The sequence below is a fragment of the Oenanthe melanoleuca genome, chromosome 1A (genome assembly GCF_029582105.1).
Source record: "Oenanthe melanoleuca isolate GR-GAL-2019-014 chromosome 1A, OMel1.0, whole genome shotgun sequence".
Classification (NCBI taxonomy): domain Eukaryota; kingdom Metazoa; phylum Chordata; class Aves; order Passeriformes; family Muscicapidae; genus Oenanthe; species Oenanthe melanoleuca.
In genome coordinates, this window is record NC_079334.1 from 2,942,888 (window position 1) to 2,957,207 (window position 14,320).

General features: G+C 46.5%; 1 protein-coding gene across 1 annotated transcript in view; it reads right to left on the reverse strand.

Annotated features, from left to right (window-relative positions):
• LOC130265343 (chromatin remodeling regulator CECR2) overlaps positions 1 to 14,320 on the reverse strand; it is a 91,147-nt gene that overhangs the window by 20,389 nt on the left and 56,438 nt on the right. Inside the window, exons 3-6 of the mRNA XM_056514385.1 lie at positions 2,638 to 2,821; positions 1,815 to 1,954; positions 1,320 to 1,424; positions 661 to 710 (exon numbers count right to left, since the gene is read on the reverse strand). Of these exons, the coding sequence (XP_056370360.1) occupies positions 661 to 710; positions 1,320 to 1,424; positions 1,815 to 1,870 (211 nt within the window). The 5' untranslated portion in view covers positions 1,871 to 1,954; positions 2,638 to 2,821. The remainder of the gene's footprint in view (positions 1 to 660; positions 711 to 1,319; positions 1,425 to 1,814; positions 1,955 to 2,637; positions 2,822 to 14,320) is intronic.

The window sequence follows — 14,320 nt, forward strand, 5'->3', positions numbered from 1 at the left end:
AGGGCAAAGGGAAGGAGGCATGGCAAAGACAATGCCACCCTTGCCTTTTATTGTGAGGCAACAGGCAGGCTGAGTCCCTGGGTTTTGTGGAAGCCAGTGGATACACATGTATGACAAATGAGTCCCAGCTCCCTTGAACTCACTTTCACATCATGTTGCTAACTCGCTTTTTGCCTCATTAACCCTTAGCTGGGTACATCATTTACCACTCTCAGCCACCCAACGGCCATGAGGAAGGAAAAGTGAGAGGATCAAAAAGGTTTTTCCTTCCCTGTCTTAACATCACTGACTCCATTCTCTTCCCCATCTAAAAAAACACCCCTGCTAACAAGAGGGGTGTGTTTTTACCTCATGCCTGGAAGACTGAGGACCATTCACAGCCAACTTTTTTTGGTGAGCCCTTGAATTCTAGTGTATCCCAGTAGGTTAGGTTTCTTCATCCCAAACTCAGCCATGATAAAATAAAAAGCCTGCAGGTGCCCAGGCTCCTAGCTGCCATGCAGTCTGTAACACAAATCCCTCCTTCCAAATTTGGCCCCAGCCACCAGCAGACTCTCCTGAGAAAGGCTGGGTTGTCTCTCAGGCATCTCTCTGGGTTTTGATAATTGAAGAGTCTTATTAGCTGGTGGTATCAACCCTGATACTGAAAAATCTCTTTACCATTTCTTATCTGAGTCTCGTGGATAAGCAAGTTTTCTTCTGCCTTCTCCCTACCAAAAAAGAAAGAGAAGGAATGATACAGTAAGTACATAACTTCACATCACTGAAATGCAGCTGTTTCTGAGAAGAATAGGGAACATCACAATTATTCAGTGCAGAGCAAAACCATGAAAGGAACACTGCAGAACACACATCTGATATATATTTTCAAATATATATTTATCATAGCTTCGTAAAGTTTTTATAAGTGAAGGGTGCAGGATAAAGTTTGGCAAGTACAGTATCTCAGCTCTTATGGGAAGCATCCCAAAACCTACATGGACTCAAGTGGCCAGGACTACTGGCTTGAAGCCACACAATGAAAGTGTTCTGTATCAGGAGCAAATTCCCTAGCACCGTGTGGTGGAACTGCATTTTAAGTGAGGTGGTTGGAAGAGTGATGCCCACTGTTTCACCAAACTTCCAGCTCAGTCAGAATTTGCTTTGGAGAGTGATCAAACATCCACCAAGTCTGAACTTGCTTCACTTCTGAGCTGCATTGAAATTATGGCTGCATGGTACATACATAGTTATTGGGGGAACCCCAGAAACACATTATACTTCCCTCTGGGAATATATGTATTTTACCTCTGTTGCAGGAAGAACCAACCCTTCCATACCTCAGCAAATTTTCCTCCAGTAGTTTTTTCCGCTTTGGAGGTCGCCCTCGTCTCTTGCCTGTTTTCCCAGGAACACTTGGGGTGTTTGTCTGCCCACCACATCCCCTGAAAAACGGCAAAACCACCATGAAATATCCGCCGAGCACGGGAGCCGAGGCAGGCAGGATGGGGAGAAGGGCACGGAAATGGGAACAGCTGCTAAGAACCCAACCAAAGGAGGGATGAAACCAGAGCAGCACCAGGACGGGGAGGGGAGAGGAGGGATCCCCAGTGGCTGGGAGCCTGCTCCGGGAGCCGCCGGCACGGCACGGCGCGGCGCGGGGCAGACAGGCAGGAATGCGCCGGGGCAGGGCGGCACGGCTCCCACAGCAGGCTCTGCCTGCACACAATGCATGGCCAGGGCAGCCCCCAGCCTGCCTGGCAACTCCGCTCCCCCCGGCACAACAGCAGTCAGGCGGGCTGCTCAGACAGGGAGGGCGCGAGCCGGGCCGTTACCTGTCTGGAGCCAGCTCTCCGTTGGTTCTGCCCTGCGCCGGCTCCTCCTTGTACATCCTGGTGCCGTAGAAGTACCAGTACAGGGCGCCGCTGCTGTCCTCGCCCAGCGGCTCCACGCGCAGGCTGTCGGCGTCCAGGCCCTGCGCCCGCCGGCAGCCCCCCGCCAGACGGTGACAAGTTGAAGAGCGGCCACATTGTCACACCGAGCATGACGACACCCCCTCCTCCGTAAACACCTCCCTCCCTCTTCCCTTCCGCCGTGCCACAGCAGCGGTACAGCTGCTCCTCCCGGCCGAGCTGGGAAAATGTTACTCCAGGGGGAAGGCGACGTTCGCTCTCTGGCCAGGGAGGGATTTAGATTGGCATCTCTAATTTGAATGGCCTCTCTCGTTTTAACATTTCATCTCTGCTGCTCCTGACAGGGAAGGTCTAATTAATGCTGGCGGCAGTCACGCACAGCCCTGAGAAGCTCCCTGCCCCCTCCCCTCCTCTGCCCTCCCCCAGCTCCCCCAGTATACCTCATCCCCATCCTTTCATCTCACAGCATCCCTCAGCAAGGCAGCAGTCCCAGCTCTCACAGCCCTGCCATCACCATTAAAGCATCTCCCAACTCACTCTTTGCAGAAAGAGTAGCCAATGAAACCAATTTCCCTAGTGACTCCCATGTTATGAATACATCCACACAGGACGAGCCCGAGTCCTGAGCAAGCCAGTGCTAGGCAGAGGAGGGCAAAGCAAGCTGCTGACCCACTGTGACCCCTTCTCATCCCAGGAAGATTCTGATCTGGCCCAGCTGCTGGGGGCACAGAGCTTCCCAAAGCACCTTGAGGAGGTCGAAGACATCGTCGGCGTCCAGGCGGTAGTCGCAGAGGCGGTGCAGGATCTCCACCCGCGTGCGCAGGGGCAGCTCCTGGAAACTGCACTCCCGCAGAGGGTTGGGCTTCCCTTCCTCCAGCTCCCAGCGGTAGTTGATGATGTCCTCCAGGTAGCTGTGAAACGTCTGGGATCTAACCAAGGAAGAAAAAGTCATTCACACTTAATGAAGTTTGCTGTGTTCAGAAACATCTGGTGCACCAACTGTGACAAACACAGTGCAGAGACAGAGTGCAGCTGAAGGAAAACTGTCAGCTAGGGTTGTGGGCAGCTCCAGCATTGACCTTCCCAAAACACAGCAATCTCATTGCAATGCCATAGGATGTCATGGTATACACACAACTTTTAATACACAGACTGTCATTTCTTTTTAAGCAGAATGAGCCAAACATGGTAGCCACTCATTCCTTTCTAGCCCTTGTGCTAGCACCAACAGCCACCCTTTACTAAAATGGGACGCAACAAAATTTACAAGTCTGCTCCCCTTCCAACTCTTCCCATTTGATGTGGAGACCATTTTCTTCAGACTTCCCTTTGACCCTCACATCTGTCATTGCCAAGCCCTGCTCCTCTCTACTTCCAAGGAAGTTTTCCATGCCCTGGTTCAGTGGCTTGAGACTTTGCATAGCTGATCACTTCACCCCACTTTGCTGGGTCACATCACGACTTTCACTGCCAGCATTTCATCATAAAACCCAAGGAAGCAGATATTTCTTACCCTCATTTAGCACTGAGAGTGTATGTCCCCATCTGACAAGTATAAGACCACTGATGGAGCTTAAGGCTAAAAGAACTGTCTCTATTTCAATGAGACTTAAGCCTCTCTATTTCAATGAGATTTAAGCCTTTATTCTGAAAGCTCAAAATTTCAGGGGAAGGAATGAAAAGGAGCCATGTCCCTAAATATAAAACTTTCTGAAGATCTGCCCATATGACTTTGAGTCCTGAGAGCTGCCAGGCTCGCTCAGCCTGCTCGAGTTGTGTACCCAGAGCACAGCAAAAGGGACCCCCCCATGCCCCAGCCATTCTTGCACACACGGGAAGTCCATATGCCAGCAAGAACACCACTGGGTACACATTCCCACCAGCTCTCAAAAAGGCAGCTCCACTTGATAGGTTTTTGGCACAAGCAGATTACTCTATATGATTAATGGAACGGCGCCAGCACTACAGAATTGCATTTCCCTGAGAAATTGCTAACTTCTACAAAAGCTATTATATTTTAACAAAGAGGTGGAGGAGTGTGATCCAGCTGAAGAAAGATCATTAAAAGTCAACAAGAAGTTAGCTATTAGACAGGGGTCTTCACACATTTGGTAAAGACTGGACTTCTTAGCAAGAACCATGACTGGACAGTGACTGTGAGAATGAAGGAACAGATGCCTCAAGCCACATCCACCTGGCAGAATTTCCTTTCCTCCTTGAGTAGAGAGAAGTGCAGATCACCCTGCAGATCACTCCTCACCAGCCTGCTTCTTTCTGACGTCAAATGCAAGCTGACCTCCCTGAGATATCTCCTCTCACCAGCCCTCTGGTTGTACTTAACAACAGATGCTCGAGTGTACCTGGACCTAGTGCCCTCTGCAACCTGGAGTTTGCTCCATCTGCATGACACAGGCAAAGCATCAGTGTTCCCAAGTATCATTGTTTCACTAATATCAGCAATCAGACAATTACAATTTGAAACAGCCCCCTAGCTGATAAAGCTCAGTCACAAAGGGAGGACTGACATTTTATGAAATGTCTCAGGACTGCCTCAAGTAGTCATTTTAGGGTGAAAACTACAGCAATCATCCTTTTTAAAAGTGAGATATTGAGTACACAATACACCTAGGTGAAGTATCTGTGCATTCCTGCATTGTCTTTCTCAAATACTCCAAGACCTAACTTCCAGCAAGGACTTGATTTGGGAAAGGGGGCAATAATAAGATTCCCTTTACAGACTTTTTAAGAGTGGCACATATCTTAAATGTCAGATATTTACATAAGCCATTAGATTAAAAAAAAAAGAGAGAGAGAGAAAGAAAGGCAGCTTTGATTTTCTTCCAGAACAGAAATAGTGATGAGAACATCTTTTCTGAAAGCATCACTTGCATTTGGATGCTTAGTCCAGAAGCAGAAGGCAAAGCTCTCAGAGAGCATCCAAGTTTCAGCCCCACAAGTTCAGTTCTTCAACTCTGCCAGAGTTCAAGACAGAAGATTATTTCATCAAATCTCATACATAGGTTCTGGCTACTTCCAATAAAATGGACTGAAAAAGCAGTTTCCCTAGGATCCTGAATAAGTAGTGAATGAAAAGGATTGCCAGAAAGGAACTACAAAAGTAAAAGGGTTTTATCTACTCCTATTTTTTTTCCTACCTAAAAAAAAAAAGTGGAAAAGCATGGATCAGACAGATACTTTTACCACTTGCATGAGTTCACTTATCTTGCTCTATCATTTTGGCTGCTCTCAAAGAAAACTGATCCAGGAAGCCATTTAATTCCAGAAGATCATTTGAAATCTCTGCCTATGTAACTCTCCTTCCCCCTAGGGATTGGCTCTGTTGATTTAACCAATTTGGTTTTAGTTTGACTTTCACATAAGTGGCTAACACTAGAATTTTCCACCATCCACCCAGTGTTCAGTGCATTACAAGCTCTGTTCTTAAAGAGTACTTTTGAGTTCCTACCCCCATCAATTTTCAAAGACAGCTACTGTGCATTTGTCGCTTTGAATAAGGATAGAAATGAGAACCAGAGATGGGAAACAGATGTCTCAAGGCATTCCCAGTCACTCTCAATCTTACCCAATTTATATTTTCCCTCTTAATGGGAACCGAGCTCTTTTCTTCAGACAAATGTAGGGTGCTCATCTTCACCTTGTCTGCCACACCTACAGTTAGTTTCACTTATCCTGTCTCTTATATTTCCCTTTGAAAAAGTTTCTGAAACAGCTCTCTTGGTTTGAGAAGAAAATCTGCAGAGAGGACAGCAATCTGTGAGAACCTGCCACTGGGGTTCTGTGCAAAGCAGAAATGCCCAGGAATAATTGTTTAGAATTACCTGTAAAATTCAAACCCAAGGATCAGAGAGACTGGAACAGAATTACCTGGATACAGTCTGTTAAATACCCTTCTTTCAAACTCAGTAATACGACAGCACTACACTTGAAAGTCCTACAGAGTCTCTGCTGCAGCTGAGAACCTCCAAAAGTAAGTGGGAAGAAGGCAGGAAGGAAATCACTGAGCTTCTCCAGAGGTTCTCAGCATCACTGAGATCACTCAGCAAGTGGAGGCACTGTTAGGTCAGTCATGTCCTTTTCTCTATAAACTGGAGCATTCCCAAAGAGTTTGAACTGGTCATGGGCACATTCTGTCTCAGGGCATGTCTTCAAAGAAAAACCATCCCTCGTCCAAAAGTAAATTGGGAGTCTTAGAAACGATTTACAAGAAAAGTGTGAGACCACGGGCCACGGCTCTCACCACATCTCAACCACTTCCTGATGTATAGCACAGGCAGCTTCCACACAGCTCACTCACTGAGGAAAAAAACTACAGAAATCAGCTGTAACATCAGAAAAGGTGTCCCGAGGAACTCTGCAACTCCAAAACTTCTCCCATGCCAACTTGACTAGCACTATTAACACTTGATAAAACTGAGATAAACTTTCCTTCACTTGTCAAAACATCCCTTGCTTTGCAGTTGCCCCGCAGTGTGCAAAGCAATTTGGATAGCTGTAGTGGGGCAGTGCTGGAATGGTACATGCATATCTATGTGGTACATCCCACATGGATGCAGATGCTTTTTGAAGAGCCCAGTGCAGTTCTTAGTCTTATCCCTGGCTACACTCTGAAACCACAGGGCTGCTGCCAGAGGTCCCTATATATTTTTGCAAAGATTAGAAAGGAGGTCAAAGCTGAATTGCAACTGTGGTTGAAAGTTTTCATCGAATCTTGCATATACAAAGGGAAATCTGGGGCACAGGGAAGGACAGGACCTAGCACATCTGTGTCAAAGGGGAGGAACAGCCTCACACAATCCACAGGAGTACCACTGAGACTGCAGCTCAAGTTGCCTGTGATCTTTAGTAGCAGCTGCAAAAAAATCAGGGCATAAAGAAGATGGAGCAAGTTGAGGGAGGGGCTCCTCTCTGGGTATCAGCGCCCAGAACAGGCAGAGAAATGATCCAGCCCTGACAGCTCAGCGGCCATCTGCTGCCTCCAAGCAGGGAGGGTTTCTGTGCTGCACACCCGAGGGGAGCTGGGGACTCCTCCCCCTGCCTGGCCATCCCAGTGTTTTCCCTGCTCCAAGCAGAGGCACTCTTCCCATCACCCGGCTTTTAACGCGTGGGGTCATGCTCTGCTGTCAGAAAAAAAGCAGCTTGGTCACCGTGCCCAGCTTCCTTTGGAGACCTCAGGAAGAGAGGGTGAGAATTTCACAGAGCTGACAGGATATATGGAAAAATTTGGTTGGAGCTTCTGGTGTGCACGCCTGGCAGGGAACAGCTGCACCTAGAGACCCCAGGCCCACAGGGACCCTGCAGGAGCAAACTCAATGTGAAATTCCTTCTGAGCAAATTGGGGCTGGAATTATGTGTGCAGATACACATGGCTTATATTTTTTTTTTTTATCCTCATGCCCAAAGGAAGCAGAGTCACTTGTGCTTTTAGTTTTAAAGGCTCCAAAGTAAATCAAATCTTGGCTGGAAAACTGTAAACAAAATCAAGCCAAACAAACAAAAGCTAAACCAAACACTGATTCAGAAAGAGAGTCCCCGTGTCAATCTGTGCTTCCTGCAGGCAGCATGCCATGGCCCAAGTGTGGAATTACTGTCACAGCACATTGCCCTATCTGGTCTACTGCTGCCAATTTTTTTACAAGCCCTCCCCTGCCTCCATCTCTAAAAAAAAAAAAACTTAAAACCCACTCCTAACAAAATCTCTGGTCCTATGGGAGCAAATACTAGATTAAAGGAAACATTAGGGTAAGGAGATGAAATATCAGAGACAAAAATTTACCAACTATGTTTGGACACTGCTGGCACACACAAATAAGCCTTCTGAAAGTTTAGATGCCAAACAATTGCCTGGACCCACTAGCTAAAATATCTATCATGTTGACAGTGTTTTAAGTCTCTTTGTTTCATTTAATTTACAAAATGCAATGGAAGAGTAAATACTGGCATACTCTTGAGCTAAAACTGCTGGGAAAAAGGCAAGTCTGACCTGCATCTAATCCCAGACAGTATATTAGTATATTGTTCTTGAGATTAACACCAAGAACCCTGACAAAAACAGAGGAGGACAGAGAGCAGGAACAACAGACCTCTTCCAATTCCTGTCCAAGAATTGTATGTGGGAGGAACTTGGAGAATAAGACTAGGAGAGCTCAGCCTTTCTAGCAAAGACCATTTAAACAGAAATGTAATTACTCTTGAAGTTCCTATTACAGAGTTAGCCAGTAAGGGAAATAATAGAGGTGATACTTCTGTCCAGTAAGGCTTTAAAAGCTGAAAGAGAACTCTGGTACATTCAGTCACCCAGCACAAGTGTTGCTTTCAGGAGGTTCTCAGTACTAAATGAAAAAAGACTTCTTGGACACCTAATTCACAGCACACAAGAGAACTGGCTTTGCCTCTGTGATGTCTCTAGTTAAAAGAAACAACAACAAAAATATAGGTCTTATCAGAACAGACGTTTTATAATAGAATTAATTTTATGGACTGAAGATATTTCACCTTATGGGCTGGCACCTTTTAAGTTCTGAATTGGCAAAAAGGCACCAGCTTGGTGTTGGGAGTCACTCAGGTGTTAATGAGAGCATTAACTGACAGATGGCATTCAAGATATTTCTCGCCTCTCCAGTGAAGACAGCTTCTTTGCTACAGCAGAGATCAGGAAAGCTTAATTCTTAACAAGCATACAATGCTTTGGCACAAAGGCAAGCCCTCTGGAAGGTAATGGGAAGGATTCAGGGTTTGCTGGGATGACCTCAGTCAAACATCATTAACAGGGTCAGGAGAAGCAAAGCCTATTTCAGAAGGAAAAAAAATAATGTAAGGGCCCCCATGATCAATCTATCGTGGCTTGTCAGAAAGAGAAAGCTTAGGCTGACCTTAGAAGCAATATGAGTTACTACTACCAGCCTGACCTTGAGCTCTCATGCAACAATGGAGACTCTTTTTTACAGTATTAATGAGCTTTTTTTATCTGAGGTGGGGGAGGAAGCTTTATGGACCAGCTTGTACTTCACCTTCCATTTACCCTACTGAGGAACTAAGTCAAGTATGATGCAGGATGAAGAGATACTAGCCCATCCTTCAGGGTTAAGAGGGCTGGAGGGGAATCCTTCCAAGCCCTGTGTGTGCAGCTGGCTCAGATGGCGTGCAAGCCAGCAGGGAGCACATATTGCTCAGACCATGGGCCAGCTTGTCACCAGGGTGACCAAACTGCCTGAGGCCAAAGCACCCTGAAGGGTCTCTCCACAGAACACTTCCCTGCAGCAGAGCAAAATGACCTAGAAGCTGCAGATCCAGTAATCTTGGGCTTTAACAGCCACATTTAGCAGTGCCACTAGCTGCACCACTGATGAGGACAGATTTCAAAAATTCCAGCCAAGGACAGTTTAGAGGGAGCAGTAACTCCACACCACACTTGTGACAGACCTCAGCAAGAGCTCTTGTGATGAAGGAAACAAACACTCAGACACATCCTGCTTTTCAGTGCCTGTTTTGAACCATGCCTGGAGAAAACCTGCTGGCCCACCAGTGGCTGTGGACAAGAGAAGTACAGCTGAGCTGACATTAATGGATCCTGAAGGAGATCACAGGGTGGGGGGGTAAAAATTCAAATTACATTGATCAGACCTCCAGAGTGAAGTTTCCCTTCCCAGAATTTTAAAGACAGCAGATTGCTGGAGCACAAGACCATCACAAGGCATGTGCAGGTCTGCCTTTTGTCCTCCATGGCAAGCTAGAACTAGTTTTTTGAATGCAGACATTGCCCAGACCTCAGTAATTCTGTGGCTTACCTGTGTGGCCATCAGGTAAGGGAAGACAAAGACATCTGAAGAGTTAAACAGGTGGGTGGCACTGGGCTCTGCACACAAGGACATTTGTCTTCAATGTCATTGCTGAACATGGCAATACAATCTTTCTACATTAGAACCATTGTTTTGTTTCAAAACAGAGGGACAAAAGATTAGGCAGTCAGCAAATGTTAAGCAGCAGCAGCTCTTCCTAAAACAGTCCAGCCTAACTCCTGGATTTGGCAGTCTTAAACATGAGCAATTGGAGGCTTTCACATCCATGAAAGATACACAAAAGGGAAGGACAGCAGAGTAATTTCAGCACTCTAGCAATTCCTGTTCCCTGCTCCTAATTTGTCCATCCCATAACTCACTTCCAGAACTCAAATGTGGCAGAGACCAGAGATCACCTCTGAATATGCTGAAGCGACATTTAGGGAAGACATCAGGGCTCTGGACCTTTCCTCCAAGACAGTAACACTAAGCTAGGACAGGAGGTTCACCAGCAGAAGGGTGATACAATCCTGCTACAGAAATCTAATTTACATGGTTGGGTTTACATGGTGGACTCCAAAAGCGTTCGTTTTTAAGAGGGGGGAAAAATCATCTGTGAGAACCCATGGCTGTCAGAAGCTTTAAGAACACTCCTGCTCCTTGTCCTCCTCCCCGTCCCCCTGAGCCATCTTCCATGCAATCAAACCTGGGGAGGCTGGAAGGGAGCTGGAAGGGAGCTGGCAGACATGCTGCATCCCACAGAGAAGCAGAATGGGAGCAGCTCTGGAGCGAGGCAGTGTCTCTGGGGAGGCAGGGAGAATGGAGAGCTGATGTGGGCTGTCTGCTCTAATAAGGGATCACACCACAGGAGCATGTGCTGGCTTGACAGAAGCAAGTGCAGCCACTTAACCTGGCTATGACAGCTGAAGTGGGAGCGCTGCTTTGCTGCCCCCCAAAAAAGGGGGGGATGAAGGAAGAGAGGGGAAGGCACGAGGTCACCACAGTTGCCTGCCCTTCAGGAACATTCCAGGTTCTCCTTTTCCAGATTTCTCACCCCAGCCACAGCCTGAGCAACCTTGGAAGTTTCTGGTTTGGGCTTCTAAGTATTACTAGAGCATGCTCAGCAAGCCTTAAACTAGATGGAGATGCCCTTTTACCTCTCCTGAGCTGGCATGTGCTGCCCCCAGCCCTTTTCCCTCACCAAGGACAGGAGGCAGCAAGTCCACTCTCCTGAGGAGGAGCTGAAGCCATCTCACACACCAGTGTGGTAAAAGGGCACACTCTGATCTCCCCCACTGTGGCCCACTCTTCTCCAGCAATTTTGGCTCTTATCTAGCAACAACCCTACGAACAACACAGCTGCTGGGGGTGCCTTGTTTGTTATTTTGCTGAGAAAAGGCAGAAAAGCAGCAGAGATATCAGCACAGATACAGCACTCTCCTCCATTGGCCTCTTCTGGAAAGGCTCTTTCCTTAGGCTGGCAAATGCCAGGGACAGGCAGGAGTGCTGAGATAAGTGTCTATTTGATCTTTTTTCCCCCATTCACCCTGGATTTTTCACTGCTTTATGTTCACAAAACTCCAAGACAGCTAATCAGTGCTCTGTGACCCCTGTTAATTGGGGTGTGTGAGAGAAAGGCAGCACTGGCAGGAGAAATCACACATACCTGTTACTTTGAACTGTCCTGTCATATTGTGTCTCCCTGCTTGCAGGAGCTCCAAGCACCCTTCTGTGAGCCAGGGCTGCTGTGTTTTCATCACCATCCCCAGGAGCAGCAGGAGGGGCCACAAGTGCTGTGGCCCTGCCTCTAACACCTCAAAGCACAGGCAGGCAACAAAGAGGCATATTGTTGTTTCTCCTACCGTGTGAGAAGGTGAAAGTAATTTCAGGTGGAGAAAACACAACCTGAAGGCACTGATGGCCCTTCTTTCAGCCCAGCTGCTCCTCACTGCCCTTGTCTGCCTTGCTGTTTTCTCCCTCATCCTCCCCACCACAATGAGAGGCAGGAGGGAGCAGATGCCCAGCATCCATCTCCCCATCCCAAGGGACCAGCAGCCTACATGGCCAAGTGAGCCAGGGAACAGAAAGTGATTGGTGTGAGGATGGGAAACATTGGAGGAAAAAGGGGTTGGATTTGCCAAGCCTGGTGGCTTATGCAGTTCTTGGAGGATGAGGAAGACACATACTGTTAACTAGATGCATGCTGGGTGCAGGGGCCTGCATGTGTTTTTTAGGTAGGAGTTCTGTGCTTTTGTTGCTTGATTAGGGAAAGGAAGAAATAGGAACGTGAGTAACAATGAAACCAGAGCAGCCAGAAACATCCCAAACAACACATGAAGGTTCAAGGTACCACAGGAAGAGAAAATCTGGGGACAAAGGAGATGAGCAGGAGGATAGATACATTGCCCAGACAGATTAAGGGAATATTAATGGGACTGAAATAAAATTCACTCGTGTTTCAATGCTAGCTTAACCCCTCCTTCAAACTCAGTGAGTCTCTGCACAATCTCCATCAAGGGATGGTTTGTGCTCTCACTACATGCAGGGTTTTGGACAGAGAAGCAGGAACCCCATCCCCCACTACTGATGTTGCAATTTGAGTGAAAACCGATAATGACAAATCAATGAGTTGGATAACTGGATTAAAACAGGGGGGAAAGAATTCTGCTAAAAGACCCTAAGACATCACTATGTTGAACAAACTCTATTGCTATATAGATTTGTGAAAACTTAATTAATGTAGCATTAGATGAGCAGAAAGGATAATTTACCTTGAATACATAGAAAGAAGAGATGATTTGAGACAGTTTTTAAAACTGTCTTGTTCCTTAATTACATCTACATAAATACAATAAATTAAGAGTGATGATGCTACTTTCCATGGGCATTGTTTTTGACTCAGGGTGACAATGTTCACACCAAAATTGTGTTTAAACACACCTGCCCAGCTTTGCTGACACATTAACCCAACAGATACTCTGTACTTCACAGTTCATTCAATTTTACCTTTAGGGTACTACCCAAAACCATTACTCAAAGGGTGCAGTAACAAATCAGTTGCATTTACTGTGATATACAGCCCATGAAAGCAGCAAGGATAGATTTAAACTCCAAGAGGAAAACAGCTCTGTAATCAGTCACTGACATGCATCTTCAACCATCATGTTGAAACTTGCACTACAGCTCCAGCATGGAGGAAGGCTTGCAAACAGAGACCTCAGCTCCTTGAGATATGGCTGAAATTGTAAAATACTGCATCTAGAAATACATAGGAACTTGCAGAAAACTCCTGGGGAGAAGGTTGGTCAGACATCATGCCTGTCTGGATGGCAAGAAAGCTCCAATGTCAGATAAGAAAAGGCTTCTGCTTCTTTGGTGGGGGTTGCACTGAACAGTTCAGCAACCAAAGAGGAGACAAGCTGAGTGTGTCCAGAGGGACAGATACTCTTTTCCAGCCTTGAGGAATCTGTTGAGCCAAGAGAGCCCAGGAAAGAGGTAATATCAGTTGTGAAAGCTTTCCCTAGCAAGGGAAGCACAGCAAGTACTAGAACAGAGCAGTTCCAGTTCTGATGTCATCACATTTTACATCTGAGGTGCAAAGGACCAAGGGAAGAAGTTATATCACACCATCACCTATGATAAATTAACAATAGAACTGAAAATGCCTATTACACCTAAAAAGCTTTGCTGTCAAGCTTTTTTCTACAAGATTTTTTCCACAAGAACATGTAAGGGATATATCTAAATGTTGGCCATCTCCTGCCACTTGATGACATTGATCTTGGCTGGGGAAGGCCAGGGAAAATGGCTTTCATTAAGCAATTAATTCCCTGGCATGCTAGTGAACAGGCTTGGAGAGTTGAGGAGAGCTGGAGCCCAACACTTCCCTACCCAACGAGATCTACCCCTGCAGCTAGACTGGGATTAGGAATTTTTCCCTCAGAGCATGTTCAGAACAAGAGACAAGAATCTCCCAAGACCATGAGGTACAGAGAACTCTGGCATGTTCAAAATCAGAAAGTGAGTGACAGAGAGCAGAGGCCAAGGCAGAATGGCAGGAGGCAGAAGAGAGGTCCTGAGTCTCAGAGCCAGCACCAGGCTGTGTGCTAAAGGCACAGGACAAACACTGGTACTAAAGGGTGGGAAGATAATGGCAGAGAGATGTTTTAATGGTAAGTTCTGATGTCCATGGCACTGGTGCACAATACAGAGGTGCAGAGTAAGGCTGAAGGAACAATGATCTGTGGAGCACAGCTGGTCCCCTAGTGAAGCTTAATATCACTAAGAGAAGATTAAGCCATGCTGATGCCAAACTGGAGATTTTACAGGCACATCAGGAGGCTGGATGACACCAACAGACTTTACAGTATCAGTAAATTATGCCACTATTTGGATGCAACACAAAAACAAAGAACTGGGTTCTCCACAGAGCAGTACAGTAAATCCAATACAGCAGTTCCTAGGGTCAGTTTTAGAGCTCAAAAAGCAATTTCTGGGCCTGAACACAAAACCATCTGACCTGGACATTTCTGCAAACAACTTAGCAAAGCAAGATGCCTTTCTCCCTAACAGATAGATTGGAAGCCAGACTTGTGTCAGCCTTGTAAAGAAAGTCAGAGGCAGGAGGGTCCC